The sequence below is a fragment of the Columba livia genome, chromosome 2, assembly GCF_036013475.1.
Source record: "Columba livia isolate bColLiv1 breed racing homer chromosome 2, bColLiv1.pat.W.v2, whole genome shotgun sequence".
NCBI lineage: Eukaryota > Metazoa > Chordata > Aves > Columbiformes > Columbidae > Columba > Columba livia.
Window position 1 is genome coordinate 19,598,550 of NC_088603.1, and position 22,216 is coordinate 19,620,765.

At 41.9% G+C, this 22,216-nt stretch overlaps 1 protein-coding gene across 4 annotated transcripts in view; it reads right to left on the reverse strand.

Moving 5' to 3' along the window:
- The window catches only part of KIAA1217 (KIAA1217 ortholog), a 361,882-nt gene extending 340,954 nt beyond the window's left edge, over window positions 1–20,928 (reverse strand). Inside the window, exons 1-2 of one of the 4 annotated variants that reach the window (XM_065050726.1) lie at window positions 20,543–20,928; window positions 4,458–4,572 (exon numbers count right to left, since the gene is read on the reverse strand). In XM_065050726.1, the coding sequence (XP_064906798.1) occupies window positions 4,458–4,521 (64 nt within the window). In that variant the 5' untranslated portion in view covers window positions 4,522–4,572; window positions 20,543–20,928. Of the gene's footprint in view, window positions 1–4,457; window positions 4,573–20,182; window positions 20,287–20,542 lie in introns of those variants that run through there. The other 3 variants (XM_065050746.1, XM_065050744.1, XM_065050729.1) reach the window with 3 other exon arrangements.
- Window positions 20,929–22,216: the final 1,288 nt, after the last annotated feature.

The window sequence follows — 22,216 nt, forward strand, 5'->3', positions numbered from 1 at the left end:
CTCAGGCTACATGCTGTGGGCATGTTTTACCTTAAGATGCATCTGCCCGAAAAATGGGCAGAGGCTCATTGCCTAAGGAGAAGCATGATGCACTGGGGCTTACCACAAGGCATCACGTGTTTACTGTGTTTCCCAGGTCATGCCCATGGGCAAGTGCTGAGCCCAGCCTCTCAGGACAACACGATGGTAGATGGTCTCCTTACTGGGATTTCAATGGAAGACGCAGCATTTCCACAGCTTGGGGAAGAGGGGTAGAACTACTATGTCCGAGAGCAGATACATTTATGTCTTCAGTTAAAGTAGACATCTTTGTGTTCTCACCAAAAGTGTACTAGGGCAGTCCTGAGGGCTACAGAACCAAGGCTACAAGAAGTGGCAAATGACTGCTCCAGTATGGAAGAGGAGGAATATGGGGCCTCTTCCTCACAGCTGTGTCCAGCATGACAGGATCCAGAAGCATGCAAGAGCTACATCTTGGAGTTCATAACAAGAAGAGAAGTTAAAAGACATCTTGCAGTACTCATTTTTACAGACCACCTGCCTCTCTCAGGATTGTGCAGTATTCAGAATAATAATTTTATATATATATATAATGACGGCAGAGATAGGGAAGTGCTAGTCTCAAATGGAATCCAGGCTGACCAAGTAAATATGTTTACATATATATACTTTTTTTTTTTTTTTTTTAAACAAGGTAGGGTTTAAAAGATCAGCAAATTGAGCATTTGCTCAGGATGCAGTTTCCTTTCATACACTATAATCACCTCATGTGAACATCTGTGATACAAGTATTCCATCACAGGATGGGCAAAGTTTACAGTTACCCCAGAAGGGAAGGAAATTAACAAAAAGAAGGGAAGGGCTGATAGAGAAGTGACATACAACTAGGAAGTTCCCTCTTGATTAACATCCAAAGAAAGATGCAAGCAGAAAAGAAATGCAGAAAGCACACACACAAAAGAATGAGAGAAAACAGTCCTGAGCATAACACTAGCAAAGGCAAAAATCTGTGGAGCAAAAGACATCTGACTTATTCAAATGACAGAGAGGAAGTGAAAATCAGATATCTAGTGCATCTGTTTTGCTTATGCACACAGGCATAGGAGAGGCAGGGTGCAAGTGCCTTATGCACACTGCTAATGAAAGCCTATTTCCAAAGTCAAGCACAAACACTCAAAGTGAATACATACGCAGAGATAAGGACTCAGAAGGAAAATCTGCTGTGAAAAATACTATGCAGCCCAGGAACACATAAACTTCTTTCCCCTCCCCAGGAAAAGCAACAGATTTGAAAAACACCTTCTGAACATGCAAGTTTGATAAATTATGAGCATTTAATGCAACTAGCCAAATACATGTAGTGAACATCCATAGCACCAAGGGTAACAGCTATAAATAGCAGTAAATAATCACAAGATCCCCTTTAACCTCCTTATTTTAGAGGCTTCTCCAAGTACAAGCCTGGAGCAAGGGGAGAGAGAGGTGTAGTAGTGCCAGATTAATGAAGCTTGAGCCACTAGACAGCCTGCACGCCCAGCTACCCAGCTACTGCAGTGGCTTCTTTTCAGTTCCAAAATGTCACTGTACTGGGCTGGAGCAAAACTCCAGCTCAGTGCTGGGAACCCAGGAAGGTTCAGTCAAGGCTGGTGAACAGCTGTGTGCTGTAGCTCCACCCCACCACAGCACTGTTTGCATTTTGAGATTAGCTTACCCGAAATGGACCAGTTTAATTTGGTACTATCAAACTGGATAAAAACAGCTATTGGCATAAACAACAACCAACCTGCAGGGAATGCCAGTCAGTGCTGGATGTGAATCAACAGATTTAAAAAAAAAAAACCAAAACAAACAAATAAACACACAAAACCCCAAAACAAAACACCAAATAGACCAACAAAAACACGCACCAAAAAAACCCCTCCACACAACTATTGCTGGAAAATGCTCATAAATAAAAGCACCATTAGAAACAACCATAAGGCAAATTTCTACCAAACTAAACCCACCTATTCTATATAAATTAATTAATGAAGCAAACAATCAGCTCTGGAAAGACTTTAATAAAAATAAATCAAATCTCTGAAATAGATGTGCTTAAAGCAGATACTAAAGGTTGGAGTGGCACTAACCAGATTTACAGGGTAAGACTGAGACACCACCTTCCCAGACTCCACTTCAAAGCTTTGCTGCCTCCCAGCTTCAGTTAATAGCAAAACCCCAAATTGGAGGTCACTTGCAAGTATTAAACCTGCTTTAAAGAAAAAAATAGTAGTACCTCAGATTCAAAGAAGGCACCTTGCGCAGACTCAGAGCCTGGCCCTGAGGATCATAAGCATAGCAGAAAGGTGAATTTAAACTCTGTCTATCTAGAGGCAGCCAATAACGAATGCAAAGCATGATGAACAGAAACAGCTTCAAACATTTGAGTGGTTCAGTCTCATGAAACCTGCTGACAAGGTAACTCCACTAATCAAATGACAAGGTGAGAAGAGCAGGGGTTGCTGCCACAAGAGGCAAGCCAGAGTGCAATGCCTCCAGGGGCAGCGAGAACAGCCGTTGTCCTCAACGTGTTTATTCCCCAAACAGGACACAATCAGAAGTTAAAGTGACTGTTACCAGTGTGTTGGTGGCGGTCTCCTGACAACCATTTCACAAGCAGCTTCTGATCAATATGGGCACAACAACAACTCACAATGCTTCACAGCCACAGCAATAGGCCACCCCTGCTGTGAGTATTCGTAAAGGAGCTGCCCCAACATACCACCCCTCAGGCGTCATAACAACAGGCCACAGCCAGTGCTATCAAGAGCCACCAAAGTAGTTCAGTTTTAGCAAGTTATTAATCCTGATAAGGTAGACAGACCCCTTGCTCATGTACTCTCCATTCCAGGGGACAGCAGGACAACAGGCTCAACGGACCATCCCCTGAATTCACAGGCCTCTAGACAGAAAAGTCTCTGCCTCTCAATCATTATCTCCCGAATAAGATGATGGAACAAGACTGGAAATAACTGGTTAACAGCATGACTTTGAAAGATCATTTCCTGAGACTGATTTTCAAAATCAGCAGCAACTTCCCCCATTAATTCAGACACTGACAAAGGATGTTAATCCCTGCATAAGTGAACTGGTACTTGCTAGAGCAGCTACAGTAGTAGACCAAAAATGCAAGTACTTGTCCTCAGGGAATTCAGAGCATCAACATGCATTCTTGTCAGAGTTGACATTAAATCCAAAGGGCAACAGTCCATCAGTAATCTACAAGTTTGCTAAACCAAAGGTCTGAGGAACCACCCCAGCATCAGTCTGCATTATCTACATAAAACAGAATAATTTCTTCTCAGAAACTGGCGTATTTGGGCTCCAGACTGTCCAAGAAGATTCAGCTGCACTGCTCTTTGTTGTAGAAAAGCAAGAAAGAATATTTCTTCATTACAGATACATCTCTCCATCCTGCCCATATATCCACATACAGTTAAAGAAAACTATCAGGTGCCAATCAATACTTTAATTGTGCCCTCCCTTGGACATACATCCCAGGTGGATTAATTCCTAGAGGTTGCTTTTAGATTCAAAGGACTTCTTGCCAGTGCTATTAGGATAAGGATGCAGTTGCAGAAGTCTACAGTTCTGTCTAACAGCCAATAACCGTCCACAAACCCATAACCACTGACACATAAGTATCTGGATTTATTCCCAAAGACAAGAATCATAAGCAGTGTTTGCTGTGGCTCAGTAAGAGTCCCAGCAGACATACTGATCTATATAATGATAAAACCAGAAAGAATGTCCCAATTCCAGTTCAGGCACTGAAAATAGCCAAATGTCTTTCTTAGAGGGTCAAACAGGAGGTCCCAGCTGCCTATCACACCTTAGTTTTGCGAGAGGGAAATAACTAAACAGGAGTACCACACAGAGAGTAATTATTCTAAAACATGTCACATCATCTAACAAATTTTAGCAACACATGGAAGATGCAATGGGACTCGTGGTGCATGAAGGAGGATCTCATTTGAGAGAAGACAATGATTTTCCAGAAACTTCTTATTTTTAAAAAGAGGGGAACAAGAGGGTATTCCAGGCACACCTCCTCTAAGCTGCCTTCCCCAATCCAATGCTTATGTTTTGTGTAACAAGAGACAATGAAGGGACAACTCACCATCTTAGTGAACATCTCCATCTCCTAATAACTCTGCCTCTATATCCTTCCTATCCACCCAGCACACAACAACCCCCTGAAGAGGAAACCTAAGCAGGTCAGAAATCAAAGAAAATGCACGTGGAACCATCGCTACTCAGCAGACCTTCTTCCTACATACACACAGCAACAAGACGCACAAGGGGCTGATGAAAGCAGCCCATGTCACCAGGTTTGTGACAGCCACCACAGTGTCTGAACAGAGGAGAGATGTGGGCAGGTAGTGTTTCCTGCACCAGGGAGTTGGTTTCACACTTACCCAGCTCCCTACAGGGGAGCGCCACGCTCCAGCGGGGCGGCCGGGTACCTCTGCCATGAGGCATGCCAGGGCATCGCAGAGCGGCAGCTGCCGGCAAAATGTGGCCTCAGGAAACCTAAAACAGGAAAAAAGTGAGTCAAGAGTGAATGTGCTGAAGCCCCTTCTGAGACCAGCACCAACGGCCTCCTACAGACAGCTGCAGCATTGCCACGGCTTAAAACCCTGCAAACAACACATCATTGAGGTTGACTAACCAAAACATTGTTTGTTAAAATGCAATTAGAGCTGGAAGTATGAGCAATTTAACAGCTAGACAAGCCAGAAAATATTGCAATGATCTCAAAACCAAACATTTTTAACCCAATAGCGATGCCCCTGCAGCAGTTGTTAGCAAACAGATTATCAGAATTTTAAAGCATGAGCTGCCCTTCAGTGTTTCATCACAAGACAGAGTTGACATATGCCTGAAGAAATTATGAGCTCCCACCACTTGTAATACTCTATTTCAGCTTTATTTCACCAATACCCATTTCTAAGCTTCATCCACTTCTAAATTACTTTTAGTCATTTCAAATAAAACATTGTATCTAGGAGCAAGAAAGCTAAAAAGAACAATAACATTATTTCCAATCATTCAAGAACAACAGTATGAGTTTAAAGATTATCTACGCATTTAAGGCAATTTAGGTTCAAAGTGAAATAATCAGCATTCTCGAAAGTGAATCAAACAATCTAGATCAATGAGAAGGCTGAGATACAATTATACAATTTGCCCTTTGACTTGCATCTGACATTGGTTTAAATGACATTTCCCAAACTTAAGTTCAATGATCCATATTCACTAGATCTTATAGGTTTGTAATTACAGCCTATACTCTCTCAAAACTTTACAACAAAAACATATTTAAGAACGCTGCTTAACAGAAGGGAAGTGAGACTTGAACTACCCAAAGAGAAAGCAAAAGGCAGAATCGCAGTGCCTCTGCCTCTCCTTGCTTCTGTTTCCCAGAAAAAGAGCGTGGCACTGAAGAGATGCTTCAGTATCGCCTCCAACAACCACGTCAAGACACACAAGTGGCATTTTTCAGAACAAGCCCAGACAATCCATTAACCAGAACCACCGATTCACATCTAGGACTAAAATGGCTGATGTACGTGAACACACATAGTAAGTGAGACGGGAGGAGGACAGCAGCCAAAGGGGGTTGCTGGGTTCATGTCTTCCAAATTGAGAATGGCAACATTCTTCATTTAAACCTGAATGCAGTCTACACAATCACAACTGGCATAATTAAAGTCTTTTGTATAGGCTATATTTTATGAAATCAGGTTAATTTTCATTATGAAGTTTGGCTATACTTACTTGTTAAAAAAACATATAAAATATCCTTTATCCAAAGATTGCTGTAGTTTGAGGAGACCACAGTTCATTCTTCCTATGAAACAGAAGAAGCTAAATTGCTTGAATACAAAAGATAACTCAGATTCAACTACCAAGTTTGCCCAGCAACTCTGTAATAATTGCATACAGAACACAAACATGCTTTGTTGAGAACTCATAATATCTAATCAGCTATAATTGTAAATTTTATTTTCCATTTGTAAATTACCAAGGGAGCTAACTAGAGAACAGGGGATGTAAAATAATATTCTAGCTGGGGATATTTTGTTAACACATAAGCCTCTACCCAGCCCTTCCCTAATGCCTGCAAGGCTCTTCTGCTTCTGAACTTATTTTAATTGTTAGCTTCTCTTTGAAGGTATTTTAACTATAATGTGAGCAATGCTTTAACAAATTCTTAGCCCTGTGCTATTTTTTCCAAATGGTTCTTTTACATCATCTACAAATTGGGATGCTGAAAAATAGTTTCTACACTCATGTGCATCTCTGTTTGTGAGAAACATCGATATTCTCATCAAGAGTCCAGGTTTCTAAGTTTCTAAACTTAACGAAAAAAATAAAAGTTCTTTTCTACGGGTTTGTTGTTTTCTTGCACGAACCCATTTTGGTGCTTAACCCGTTTCTCCCTTCTCTGCCTGCCTAGTTCCCACCCAGTCCTGCTAAGCCATGCAGGCCACCAGCCAGCACCACTCTCCTGAGCCGGGGAGGACATCCGTGGGGTCTGGCTGGTGGCATAGCCCAAGCAGCACCACACCAACGCATCACAGCTCTCCTTTACATGGTTCCTCCCTCGGGCAAACAGATTGGGTAATTTGCATCCCTCTCCAAACTTGCCTCTGCTAACACATATTTTTCAGATTCACAAGTAGTTACCCCTATCCTGAACTCCCAAAACACCACTGAGGGCTGCACTAAAGACTGGAAGTACTGGGTACCTCTGCAGAAAGCAGATGGCAATTGCCTCATGCTTCAAGCATCCAGACACCACAGCTCCGACTGCCTAAGGGACACTTCTGACATTGTCCCGTGTCATGACTTCCCTATGACAGCATCTGACTACGTTTTGCCACCAATTAAGGTCCCACTGTGACAAGGACCCCTCCAGAAGGGCATGGGCAGTAGGCAGTATGGCATCTGCCTTTGTTTCCTGCTCCAGCAACGACAGACCTTCCACTGAAGGAAAACTATTGTCAGCTGCATCTGTAAGCTGAATCATCCAATACTAAATATAATTTAAAAGGGGAATAATATAAGAAGAGAACCAAATGATACTGGCCTGCCTCATGAATAGATGATTTCTTTTTTTTTTTAATAAGCTTAAATGTGCTTCTTAGAGGCCAGCGGCCAAGGGAGCCAATACCCCACTTTCACCAGCCCCGCTGCAAGAGCGACACGGAGCTCACTGAAAATGCAAAGGCAAAAAGGAGAAACAGCCAGAAACTTCTTCCATTCTGCAGCACACTGACAAACAATATATAGGTGGGTGGAAGCATTAAGCCATAATTAGCAATTTTGTTGACCCAGGTAGTCATCTTATGTTCTTTAAAAACAACAACAACAGAAAGGCAAGCAAGCATTTCCAGGTTGTAAAAAAGCAATGATAAAATGTCACTTTTTTGAAAACAGCGGCTGACAATTTTATACAATAAATAATGCTATTTTATAGTAATAAGTACAACATCAGCAACACAGTAAAGCTAACATATTAACACTGACAGAGATTATCTCTTTTCTGTATTAATCTGCATTCTTTACAGATGGTTATTTATGAAAATTAAGCATGAAGCTGAAAGGTTATCTATGGCCATATTAGCAAACATCTGCTTGCAATTCCGATTTCATGTTTGCATGCTATTCTTGGAAAAGCAACCATTTTCGAGAAGTACCAGATGTGACCAAGTGTTCTTAATCGTAAAATATTCATTTTAGCAAGATAAAAGTTCGGAGAAAAAGCAGGGCCAGGAAAGAAATTATATTCTCTGAACACAGCAACTGCCTCATACTGCTGCTGCTGAATACTCCAGGGGAAACGTGTTTCTGAAGAGGAAAAAAAGCAGTTTATTTAGTGTGCCACTACAGATAATTACTCTTCATTTTAAAATATGAAACATTCTAAGGAATAAACATGAACTCAGTTTCAACTTTAAAGCAGAGAAGTTGTGCGTTACATGAACTGAACCACCGCTTTACTCCCAGGCAGTGAGGTTTACATGGTACCCTGCAGTCCACAACGGCAGGAGCTCAAGCAGCCTTCAACAAAGTGACTTTAAGAATCTTGTCTTACTCCCCAAACAACCTCACGGAGGTACCTCAGTACCTGCAACAAAGAAGAAATGATTAACTTTGGGCTGGGGAAGTGGTGCAGGCACTAGGCTCTCTAGGGAGGCTGGATTAAGAAGGGACATGGTATTTAATTCTTTCTTAGAACCTCACTATGTGTAACCTAGTTTCTAAAAATTAAAAACAGCTTCTGCACTTTCAAAATACTTGTTCATTACTTTTGATAGCTACAGTGTTTGAATGAATAATACTGTTAATCCCAAGGAAATTTACAGATCAGGTGTCAATACATTTGTATTACCGTACAAAATGAAGTATGTACTCGTATAGCTTTTTATTTTTATATATACATATACATCCATATACACAGACACATCTGCAAACACACACACACACACATACATATATATAAAAATAAAAAATTTATAAAATATCATTAACTCCTTTGCAGAGACAGTGCTTCTGAAATTAAAAAGAGAAGGGAAAATGTAATAAAGAAATATTTGACTGAAGGATCACAAGTTTGGCCACCAACATTTATTGGCCTGATTTGGGGACATTTTATACAGTGTCACGTTAAATAACGGAACCTGAATAACAAAGGAAAAAAGAAAAAAAAAGGCCACCCACATGTCTACCACCCAACCACCACCAAACCCAGTAGCTCAGACTAACTGTGGTATGTTTGAGAATTACTCTTTGGTGAACCCCTTGTGAAAAATTCTGAGCAATGACTTCACTTATATCCCTAACACATTTTCAGAGGAACACAATCCCATGTAAAGATTCAACTTTGGGAAAACTCAGCTTTCCCAAACAGCACATGACAAGAAAAATGTTACACTGCCAAACTTATCTTCAGTCTGCAGTTCTTCTAGGTTTGGTTTGGTTTGTTGTTGTTTGGTTGTTTTTGTTGTTATTATTTGGTTGGGTTTTGTTTGGGTTTGGGGGTTTTGTTTGTTTTTTGTTTGTTTGTTTTGGTTGCTTTGATGTTGTTTGTTTTGTGGAGTTGTTTTGTGGTTTGTGGTTTTGTGTGGGTTTTGCTTTTGTTGTTGTTGGTTGGCTTTTGTTTTATTTTTTTAAATTAGTTCATAGATTTAATTTAATCCCAGACTGACTAAATGACAATGCTCATAACATTTAAAGTAAAACTACAGGTGGCAATCAAACCTGCATTATTAGTTGATGCTGCTCATACATTCTTTTATGTCAGGAACACTGATTAGCAGAAATCCCAAGTATTAAAAAATCATAAATTATCTCTTTACCTACAGAAAAAGGAGTTTGATCTGGAAGACTACTGTTTCTTAAGATATAATCTTAGACCCTTTTCATGTTCTAATGGTTTGGGACATTAACTGAATACATGATTCACAGTTTGAGGATTTCTCTACTGGACAAAAATATTCCTTAAACAACAATTCAAATTCTCATATGACATGGCTCCTTCTGCTGGAACTTCAAGACTACAAATTCTAAACTTCATAATGAAATTGAGTTAAATTCTATATTCTGAATCTCTGCTGTGATTTTATAACTAAACTCTTCATTTAGGGAAAAAAAAGCACACTCTAGGTTTTTCAATTTATATATTTGCTATTACTCATTCAATCCATAATAAAAGGTGTGTTTTCCCCCTTTTGCTTCCCCTTCTGCAAGGCACAATAATTCACACGAGGGAGAAATGACACAAGAATCTGCCACTGCACATCCAAGGAGAAGGTCTGAGAGCTGTCCAGAGAGAAAGGAACTTTTTACAAGGGCATGTAATGACACTACAAGGCATAATGGCTTTAAATTCAATGAGGGTCAATTTAGATTAGATATAAGGAAGAAATTCTTCACCACGAGGGTGGTGAGGCCCAGAGAAGCTGTGGATGCCACATCCCTAAGAGTGTTCAAGGCCAGGCTGGCTGGGGCTTTGAGCAACCTGGTCGAGCGGAAGGTGTCCCTGCCCATGGCAGGGGGCTTGGAACTAGATGATCTTTAAGGCTCCTTCCAACTCAAACCATTTGATGTCTCTGCTGAGGGTAGAGTTATGCCACATTAAGCTATACAAAATGTAACTAACTGAACTGCATAGGACAATGTAAGCTGGGAAACACCTGTTTCCCCTGCCATCCATGGGCCAAGCAGAGATTATGCCAGTAGCCACAAAACAAAACCCAGAGCATGCCTTAAGCTACCTACATGGGAAAAGAACAGCTCGAGGACTTTTCCTGGGACAAACAGGGGCAATTCAACAGGGAAGTGCAGAAACAAACACAGCAACAATGGAGCAAAGGCAGAGAAACAGGAACACCAGAAATCATCCATTTAATGTGAAAGCACAAGCAGATCTGAAATCCATCCAAGTCTCTTCAGCAATGATGTGTGCTTTTGCAAACAAAAGTAGCTCTTAACATACTTTCCGCTTGAAATTAATTTCTCCAAATGGAAGACTAAAGCAGAATAGCTTCAACTTTGGATATATGAAAGCATCCAAATGCTGTTCCTTACACACCCTTGACCCTGATTCAGGCATAAACTGAGGAGCCCACCACCCCAGGCAGACGCACAAGTCACACCCACACACAAGTGGCACTTTAGCTACTGTGCACAAGAACATCTGCATTTAGCTATGGTGCCTTGAAATCTGAAATCTAGGGGAAAAAAAAAACAACCCACAAACAAACAAAACACAACCACTTAACCAAATAAACTCCCCCTGTTTTCAGTAATCAGACATCTGGTTCAGGTCTCTGCTATTCTTTAAAATTCTTAAGGATAAAGAGTACCTTTACTGAGCTCCCTCTTGCATTAGAGAGCAAAACAACTTAAACAAGTGCAAAAACTGGGGTTCCCTTTAGGGGGAGGCAACAGAACCCCATTCAGGAGTGTCTCCAACTAGCATAATCCAAAGAAGGGAAAAGATAAATGAGATTAGTGTTTTAAATATTTACATCACTGCACTTCATATCTTTGCATCTTAATTTTCAGCTTATTCGCTGCCCTTTACAGATACTTGTTCGAAATTTGTAAAATGTCAGACGTAAAAATAAAGCTAGTAAGGAAAAGTAAAATTTTGTCATTGATTAAAAGTCGCCAGAAACTCCAGAAAGCTGGTCATTGCCAGCAGCCTGTGTAAGAAAGAGACTCTTGTTCTTGCCCTGCACACAACGCCCCGCATAACCTTTAAAACTCTGTTGGATACATAAAATCGCATTGATCCCAGAGCCCCAAGAAACAAGGCCCTGCCAATACGAGAGCTAAGACACAGATGTCCTGTCAAGGACAAATCCTGTCTTGTGCACTCAGCTGTAGCCCGGAGTGGCGGGCTGTGCGGCCGGGGACAGGAGCCGCTGCCTCCCTCCTGCGCCAGTGATTTCAGCAGCAGCCCGGCCCGCTCCCATCCCGCCTTTACCTTAGCACAGGAGTCCTGAGTCCAGTGAGGTACAGGGGATGTCTCCCAGCCCAGTGTCCACTTATCTTCACCCTCCCGACAGACGTGTTTCTCCTCTTAACCCTCCCGCAAACACAAGTGTAGGCAGAGAAATTTAAGCCAATTCATTGTTGTGATGGATGCTCATGAACGGTCTGATTTATAGTGAATGGTATAAAGCATTCAGAGGGCTGGTCTTCATTGAGCAATCCAGAGAGCCAGCTCTGTGCCAAAGACCATAAAGAGAATCCCATAAAAGAACTAGTTACAAGATTTTCATTATGAAGTTACAAAACCACAGTAATAGGATCTTAATATTTACTCATACAGACACTTGACTTATAAAGAAAATTTATAACATTTAGCATGGACAAGACAGCACCTTGAAACCAGTAAAAATAACAATGAACCTACCAGTAAATCTGTACCTACAAGTAACCAAGGAAGGCACAGTGACCTTTGTCAGGCAGAAACAGAATAAAATTTTCTCATATGTTAGGGATAGAGCTTCTAAATTAAGACAGAATTAATGTGCTCACTTCATCATTTGGAAACTTTCAGATGTCATATTGCAATTTCAGTAATGTTCAGAAACTAATAAACGGCCATGGGTTGTTAGACACCAAAACAATACAACTCCACCAAATAATTCCAGTGCATGCTGGTGCTCCATTAACATTAAAGCAAACACAAAAAGGAACAATCTTACACTTAGACTCATCTGCCTCCAAGTTTTTGTCCTTAAGTTTTTCCCCATTGAGCTCCATCCATTAGAGCTGAAAGAGAAGCTGCATGGAGCCCCTTCCTTTTCAACAGCTGTGTCATTTACCTGCTTTGAGGCTAGTTAATGATGCTTATTAGCATACTGACAGCTGATTTATTCATTGTTAATACCATAGGTGAATACAGCAGCAGTTAGAAACTTCACAGTAACACAGACAAAGCGTGAGAGGCTGCATCTGCAGACAGTGAACTCCAGCTCAGTGGTATTAGCACTCATTGGTCCATTTTCTCATCATCGCCATCACACTAAAAAAAGGAAATAGCTTTATGCTTTCCTGCCCCCATGAATGTTAAAATTTGCTCATCCAGCTGCAGAGTTTCAACAGAACACACACAAACAGTCCTCAGCAGCTTAAGACACTAGGTACATGAGATGTGGGTTTAAACTTACTTAGGCTGAGGAACTCATGAAGGTCTTTCCTATTTTCTTGCCAAGTTATGCTGGAAGTGCTAACTGGAGGCTGCAGAGCAGTAATTCCTTAAATCACCATTCACATGACACCTATTACAGAAGAACTGCTAGTTCAAAGGCAGCAACACACAAGCTAAGTTGAAACACTACCGAAAGTACTTCCAACTAACCTGCTTGTCTTTGACCTAAAATGAGAAATACTATTGATAATCAGGTCCCAAGTTTCAGAGCACAGGTAAGTCAACAACTAAATGCTGGCTTTTCTAGCTGCACAACACAAAGCCTCAGAGCTTCAGGAACTAGGTCCTGGTCTCAGCCTTGCACGTTGCTTTGCATATGCTAGACTTTGACTTCTTGCACTTGGCATTGCCTCAGATGCCTCAGCTCCGTGGAAACAGGATATCAAACGTAACCCACACTCAGCATTTCCTTGCCCTCTGCACCTCCTACCCAGGAAGTGGGGTTTAGCTTGTTTTAGGCTGGGTTCTGAGGCAGCCAGCCTCTCTGAATGCAAAAGAACCTGCCCAAGCATGTAGGTGAAACACCTAAGTCAGGGAGCAGAGCCTTTTCTTTTAAAATCAAGTTGCAAAACCTCCTGTTAGACAACACAAACAATGAAGGTAAGTTTTAACACAGAAGCACACACCAACCATACAGGTTAGAGAAACCCATAAACCGTAAAGCTGTTTTCACTGTGAGGAGAGTCAAACAGCAGCACAGGTTCCCCTGAGAGGTTGTGCGGGCTCCAACCTTGGAGTTTTTCTAGACATGACTGGATCAAGCCCTAAGCAACCTTGTCTGACACCACAGTTGCCCTTGCTGTGAGCGGGAGGCTGCTCTAGAGATCTTCTGAGGTACCTTTCAGCCTGACTTATCCCGTAAGTCCTCAAAATACATGCCACAACATGTCATGCAATTGGCCCTTGATGTTATTCTAGCCTCTGAAATGTACTATATACAGATTCCATGAATAAGACTCTGTATTTTACCGTTTTTAAAGTTCCAATCTGGCCCAAAATATTTAGTATTGGGAGAAGGCAATGGAAATCATTTTGAAAAGACCATCAGCTAGATACCACTGCTCTCCAGTATTCTATAAGCAATTTATGTGTAAAATACACTGTCTTCATCCAACTTTTGACTAACCCCAAATGTAATAATGAACTGTTGCTACTGGAAGCCAACTAGATGATAGACCACAGCTCTTTTCTTTTTAAGAGCAGAAAAATATTTGTTTTCAAAGAGTCATGAAACTATGAGCTAGATTTTATGATCTTGTGATAAACATTAACTTTGCTAAATAAATTTTAAAAAAAGAGTCTGCATTAATTTGAAGTCCCATATTAGTGAAACAATGTTGCCTTTTTATGGCTATCTATTATATACTAGCTGAATTTCAATAATCAATTGTAATTCAGAACCATATCATCTATTTATATCCACTCTTCTCAGCCAACTGCAGATTACTGCACGCGCTTTAAAAGTTTGGCCAGGATTTCAGCATAGTTGGCAAATGCAAGCTGGCAAGCTCTTAGCCAATTAAAGTCTTTATAATGACTATACCACCACATACGAGACTGCTAGAAATGGGACTGGATGGAATACAAAAATCTTACAGTCATGCTTATAATATGTGACTCCTTCGTACTTCTCTGATATTACAGTAGCATACTACAACTATTCCATCAATCTTTAAACTGAAGATGTTTAAGTATTAGCTCCACGTTCCACTTATGTTAGAAGAGGATTATCCACACTAAAATATATTACAATGGAAAGCATTTCCTCATTGAATGGATAATACATGTTCAGCCAAAGTACTAATTGCATACTCCATGACTTGGTAACAAATATGTATAACCCATCCTTATGGATTTCAAAATGAAGACAAATAATTCTACAAAACTTTTTCCAGCAAACATTTCCAAGTAGCTCCCATACAAAGCCATAGCAATAAGGGACAGAAGATATTTCCCAATTGCAGAATTTAGACTCTTGCCAGACAGATGGAGTTTCCAAGGTAAGACTCACCATTACCAAAGCAATACACAGTCTTAACTATCTTGACAGCCCATATTCTATGGGAGCACAAGAGAACCCTGTACATTTTCCTCATTAGCATCCCAATATCCAACAGTAACGTAATGCTGAATTCTGGCATGCTCGCAGAGGGTCTTCTAGTATTCCCTTCTATGCAGTACCGCGAGAAAAAGTTGTTTTGAACAGGAAATACTATGCCAATGATGAGAAAAAGTTAATATTGCTACACTTCACTTTTAAGAACCTTCCTAGGTTGAAAAGCTATACACAGTTAGTTTCTAAAACAATTACTAAACACCTAATTATAAGCAGTCTTGCATATTATGCTGTACATTATACCTGAGCTATGTGGCAAGACTGAATTTATGCAATATAGTTCAATGAATTCTAAGGAAAGTAACATTGCTAATGTCAATCATGCAGTAACACATTTCACAGTCTGTAACATTTTTGAAATTCTAGGAACACATCACAATAAATACATATTTTGTTTGTTCCCCAGAAAATCTCCTCTGAGACTTGGGTTTCCAGTCAGAGAGAGGTCTGCTTGAACTGCGCATCCAGACATGGGAGCAGACGGAACATCCAGCACCAGCTGGGTCAGCCCTAACATCTCACCTAGAAAAAAAAGGAGCAGGGGGTATGCATGTATTTTGGGATGTGTGTTGTCCAGAACTCCTACATCTGACCAGACCAGGTTGCATTCTTCCAGAGTTAGGGAGTCCTTTAGCCAGTAATGCCAGCAGGGTTTCCTGCTCCATCCTTGGAAAGGAAATAAGCATGAGCACAAGAAACATTTGGGATACAGATCACAAGAAAAACTGAATGAAAGAGAAGCACCAGGTAGGCAAGCTGAAGAGTAAAATGCCAACCGTTCTGAGTTTGAGCAGCACAGAGACACATACAGCATCTCAGCAATAAGCAAAACCCCAGAAGTTTTTGTTGTTGTGGTGTTTTGTTTGTTTTAATTTGCATCCTTCATCAAACACTCACCCACAATCACAAAGCTTGAAAGGACTCCTTTGAAGTTCTATCTCAAAGAAACCCACATCTTTTGTAGCAATACTGACTGAGCACTGGCAGAAGGTGCCCAGAGAGGCCCTGGTCTCCTCCCTTGGAGATGCTCAAAAGCCACTTGAACAACCAGCTCTAGGTGTGCCTGCTTGAACAAGAAGGTTGAACAAGACGACTTCTGTAGATCCCTGCCAACCTCAACCATCTTGCGGTGCACTCAACCAAACTCCTACTGACTTCCACAGAGGCATCATTTCGACTCTCACCATGCTCAAAGAAGGGACACAGAAAAGTAAGTTTCCCCTGCGCCTCCTAAGGACTACAAACTGATTTTAGTCTATACTGCATAAAAAGAAAAAAGTACACATTCACAAATTGCACTTTAGAGAGAGGACGTTTAGGCCCTAAAGTAAAAAGATGCAGAATGCTAGAAAAGAAAGGAAGAGATACAAGGGGAAAAAAAAAGAAGAAAAACAAAACTATATGGTAATAAATACAAAAGCTACACTGTATGAAAAAAACCCAAACACCCATGGCCCACAAGACTTTATGGATTTACCACTGAATTTCACAAACTCAAACACTGTATCAAGTGATTTGGAGATACTCCAATGAATCAATGAAGGGTTTCTTGAGAGGTTTCCAACAGGGAGCTAAAGGAGGGTTTGTTCCCTTTCCCCCACTCAAGAAACTGGAGCAAAAAGGCAAAAGGGCTAATAACTGATAATTTCAAATCCCATTAACAAAACAAAGCAAACAAAACCACAAAAACAAACAAACAAAAAACCACAAACAAACACACAAAAAAAACCCAAACACCCACATCAAGGTATATTTCTGGAGTGACGCTACACTGTCCCAATGCATTTCATCCCTGCCACAAAACCCGTTTCTTCTCCTGGCATGGCCCACCTCCCTGTCACAAATAATGTTATTACCCCATGATCTGGCAGCATACCTCAGTGCTGGCAGCAAATATCTCAGAGTTTTACATTTTTTTTGTTTTATATACATGTTTGGAGTTATTTCATTTCATGCTGACTTGGAAAACTACCGTTCCATTATTTAATGAATTCTGAGGCATTCAAGAATATAGCCAATTCCAGCTTACATTAAATAAAAAATGGAAGAAACACTACCATTCAACTGTGTCAAAGAAAAAGGGCAGTTTTGCATATATAAACTATGTATACAAGTTCCCAGACATCTTTAGTGAATCCAAATCTACAAATTCAAATCTAGAGGGATTTACAGATAAACTTGATGTCAAGATTATGTGCAGGTCTTCACTGGATAAAGACAACAAATTCAAGGAAAAGCAATTTATTTTTTGCAGAATTAAGGAATCAGCGATACCTGGCTGGAAAGCACTGTTTTGGAGGAGGTCCAAAGGGCCAAACAATTGCAATGGACTGGGAAGGCCTCACCCCCAGGTCAGCAATCTACACACCAGCCAGGCTATTTCTGACAGAAAGCAGTTGCCATCAACCGCCCTTGGAACACCCTTGTTCCCAGGCTCGGTATCATTGCCGGAGTGCAAATGTGTACAGGTACCACGACAAACCAGTCACATGGGGTACTTCAGCAGAAGAGCCCAGGACTGAGGTAGTACACAAAATCAATTAATCAGTTACCAGAACTGGGCTAAGATAACTAAGCTGGATCTGCAGTACAAGTCCTCTCTACAGGCTTGAGCTCCTGCCTACCACAAATGTGTCAAATGCAGGATCAGCTTAAGGAATGGTAAGTAAAAATAACCTTTCATCTTCCATCAGATCGTTAACTCGTTACAGTTTGATATAAGTGATGGGTCAAATAGAAAAAAGAAAATCCACATTTTTCCTCTTTCCCTGCCAGCTAACATTAGTTCCACCCCACTTTCCCAGTTATTTCTTCAGTTCCCTCCCTCTCAGCTTGCTTCACATCCTTTGCTTCTTGCTTCATTGCATTGTCCTTTTTCTTAGTCCCATATTTGCCACCCATACTCTACTTTGTCCTCATTGCTTTTTTCACTATATTTGCCACCCGTACTCTACTTTGTCCTCATTGCCTTCTTCACTGCTTGTAACTTAACTTCTAACAGTCCTCTGTAAACATGTACTGATTAATTAAGATAATGATTATAAAAATAAGCCAGTCTTGTCTTTACAACTTCTGTATCTATAAAACAACTTTTAAGTACTTTGGTTCTCAGTACATGGATAAATTTTTCCATATGTGTTGCAGGTATGCAATAAAATATCAAAAAAGTGAAAATTCAACCCTGGCTGAGAGTTAGAAGAGGAACTAGAACTAAACATCCTCATTTTCAACTCTGAGTGGAAGACAAGCTTCAAAATCATTAACTGTCTCCTTTTGCTTACAGCAAGAGGTCACAGCAAATGTCAAACACAAGAGAGCCCTTCAACTAAGGGCAACCTTACAAAATCCAAACTATTACCAACAGCAGCCTAGACGTCATCCTCACCCCAACAAAACCACTGCTCGGACAGCAGCGATTACACAAGACTCGACACTAGACAGCTGCCAAGCTTTAACCTTCAATGAAGATAAATTAATTTACTATCCTAAGAAACAATTCTGCCAGAGTATTGTCTTCCTTAGGAATACATCATGAAAAAAGATAAGCTATCTTTCCCACCTCTTCCTATAGCCTAAACCAAAAGCTACAGCACAGTAATTTATCACAAAGCAATATACAGGAGATAGCTATTTCAAATAGCAAAAGTAGGGAGACAGCAAGTTAGCTAGTCAGAACACCTATCTGTTTAAAAAAAAAAAAAAAAAAAAAAAAAGAAAGAAAGAAAGAAACCCCCCCAGATGAATAAGAATACAAAGGCAACGCTTCTATGGAGGCGGGAAGCATATTCCAGGAAAAAAAAAGAAGTAACTAAATGCAGTAGTTTTCTTCAATGACAGTGTTATTGTTGTACATTGAATGCTTTAGAAAATATAACCAGTCTAAACTATAGCAAACTGTCAAAACACTTTTAGAATAATTCATCTGCCATCCAGGGAAAAACAATACATAGTTCCAGGCACAGAAGCATTAAAAATACTCAGTACTAAATGTCCTCCTCTAATTTTGCAGTGATCTGTGGATAAAGGTTTTCCAAAACCCACAAGCCTGAACTATGACATTATATAAAATCTTTAGGCCTATGCACATCAGTCAGAGCTCCAGGAACACACAGCGTGAAGTCACATCTAGTTTCTGGCTGCAGAAAGCATTGAGCACTGTTAACACTGCACCCGCTATACTGTGCGTAAAACAAGACCAGCTGCGCACATAGAACTTCCTGCATGCACTTGTTTGGGTGTTATCAAAGGAATCAGAGATTATATTTCTTAGTAAACATACAGTTAAGGGAAAAAAAAAAAAGTTGTTATATTTTTCTAGCTTGGTCAGTGTATAAAGACATCATTCTTAGCTAGATGATACAGACTGCATACACCCTGCATGCTCACTTCGCACAGTTCACAAGGTCAGAAGAAAAAATAAATAAATATGGCTTTATTTTCATCTCTAACTTGCATAAAGCCTGTTAATTAAAAGTCTCCAAGTTTATTTCTTAATGTTTGATACTATACAATACTTTGCCCAGTAGTTTACCTGTCCACGCAACTGTTCTGAGCAACTCAGGACACACAATCAATCAGCCAGTGATTTCCCTGGCAGTACGCAATGCTCATCTGCAGAGCTCCAGGTAAATATTTTGAAGGTATCAGGACAGAGAAAGAACAAGAAACTAAAGCAAATTAAGAATGACTGACTCTAAACAGCAGCACAAAAATAAAGCACTAAACATGACACTTAAATATTCTGAGAAACTTACATCAACATGCCCAGCAGTACTGCATGCAAGGGCTGAACTTCGCCAAACACAGATGAGCCAAATTCTGACCTTTTTTAAGTTAACAATAGCTCTGCATTAACTCCAGCAGCAGCAGTAGCGAAAAGTTGGCCCTTGGCTGACAGCAGATCATACCTCAGGGCACACACACAGGCAAAGCCACACACCAAGCACCCCCCTGAGCATCTTCCACCCTCATGCGGTCCCTGCGAGCCGAGCAGCACATCGAGACTTGGGGACCCCGCACTTGAGACGTCCGGAGAGCGGCACTTTTGTCCTGACTCACAGGAAAAGCTTCCGAATCAAACTGCACATTCTTAAAGGATTTTTTTTTCTCCTCCAAAAAGCGCAGCAGCTGTGGGAAGCTTCTGACTACAGTGAAAACACTATACACCCCCCCCTTTATATTCTTTTGGGAAAATTAATTTTTGTGGTACTCCATGCTTACCAATAAACAACTTCTAAGTTTGACATATTTATAAGTTTGCTCACAAGCACAAGACATAAAGAGGTACGCACAGGGACAGCCAGACCAGTCGAAGGATGGAGCGCTACCAAACCACCCCGGGCCGGCCGCCGGAGTCCACCCGTGAGCGGTCAGCGCTCAGCCGCCCGGCTCGCTCCCCCCGGAGCCTGCGGTGCCTCCCCCGCCGCTCAGACACTCGCACCGCTCCCACCGGGACGCCCCGCCCTGCCCTTCGCCTCCCCAAGTTTGCTGAGGGTCCCGGGAGGCGGCAGCAAGGGCAGCGCCGTCGGGAGGGAGTGGGGGGCGCAGCCCCACAGCACCGACCCCCGCCCCGCTCAGCCCTACCTGCCCGCGGCTTAGGCACCCCAAGGTCACCCCCTCCCCCGGCAAAACAAACTTTGGGTACCACTCACTTGCGCGGAGCAGAGCCGAGGGGAGCGCCGGGATGCGGTGGCCGCGGAGAGCCGGGGGTGGCGCGGAGCCTCCGCCGGTTGCAGCGCGCAGGGCCAGCTGCGCGCCTCCTCCTCCTCTTCCTCCCTCTCCCGACGACTTTCACTTCACCTGCAAGCAACCCGGCTGCGGCGGGGCGGGCGGCTCCGCAGCTCTCCGCGGGACTGCAGTCACTGCGGCAGCGCCCTGCCCTCCCCGCCCCGCGGGGGGAGCTGGGCCGCGCCGCGCAGCCCAGCGGCCGCTTGTCCCGCCAGGGACCGGAGCAAATCCTGCTCTGGGGGGGGCCGTAGCCCCTGGCGGAGTGGGCAGGAAGGACGTCTGGGGTGCCAAAGACCGGCCTAAGTCCTTCCGCGGATGCGGTGGCAGCGCGGCCCCGGTACGCATACGCCCGCCCCCCAGGATCCGTCCCTGCACTGCTGGATAGGGATTGCCCCCGTGTTGTCAATCACCTCCCTGGTGAGGGGCTATAAATATTTATTAGGCATCCAAATAGCTGCATCAAGCTAAGCGGAGCACTTTATTCGTGCTGCTCCTGTGACTCAGCCCTCCAAAACCAACCTTACACGAGCGTAATTTTAACGCGCTCACGCAGTGCCGTAGCTGCCTCTGTACCGGGGAAAGGGTCTCCTGCTACAGGTTTGTTAGCAGAACATCAACGTGTGCACCAGCACCTGAAAAATCTCCTTCTCTCCTTTTAAAGGGCAACCAATTGTTAGCTGGTTTGAGTGGTTTCCATCAAAATATCCCTCAGCTGGGAGGCGACTGTCTTCTGTGGGAGCATTGCTTTAGTAGACCTGTTTGGACAAACCAGGCTTTTATACTCTAACTGAGCTGTGGAAAATATCTTAAGCAAGGATTTGAATGCATAGGAAGCCCTGAAATAAGCTAATCTTGGATGCAGTTAACTGTGTTGTCCCTGTAGAAAATGAGGATAAGAAATGATAGAAACTTTCTACAACTGCAAAAGTGTTTAAAAAAGAAAAGAAAAAAAGGAAAAAGGCTTTACCGCTGGATGCCATACATACAACCATGCTGGTAGGAGCTCCCCAAGCTTTCAATACCTTCTGCAACAGCTGCTATCTTTGTAAATTTTGCTTATCTGAGAAACTTTAGAAGATGAAGGAAGATCAAGACAGGCAGCAGTTAAAAACCCAGACTACAAAGGCACAAGCTTGCCTTGGTTTATTTTGACAGAGCATGGTGGTTTAATTTTGCAGGTGATCTTTAAAATGGAATCAGCTAGTAACACAATTGTGGTTTCTGTTTTTCTGCATCTCCTCTTCCCAGCCAGCTGACACTTCTGTCTGGAAACTGAACAGCCTGAACTTGACCTTTCTATCACGAAGCGTATAGTTCTGTCTGCATAGCGTGCTGGGAAAAAAACAGTAGCTACAAAGCTGAATAATCCCACTTAACCATGAGCGAGAGCTGCAACAAAACATCATCAACGTATATTCTCCCAAACTTCATGCTTTCTAAAACCCGTACATAACTAAGTGGCAGTTTGCCCATCTGTCTGAGATTTTAGAGTAGATGCTTTAGAGGGAGATCCTGTTACCAGGAGTTCAGATTCACTAAGTACGATACACTGTGTTTATGCCTATGATATGAGCTAGTATTTGCATAATATTATAGCA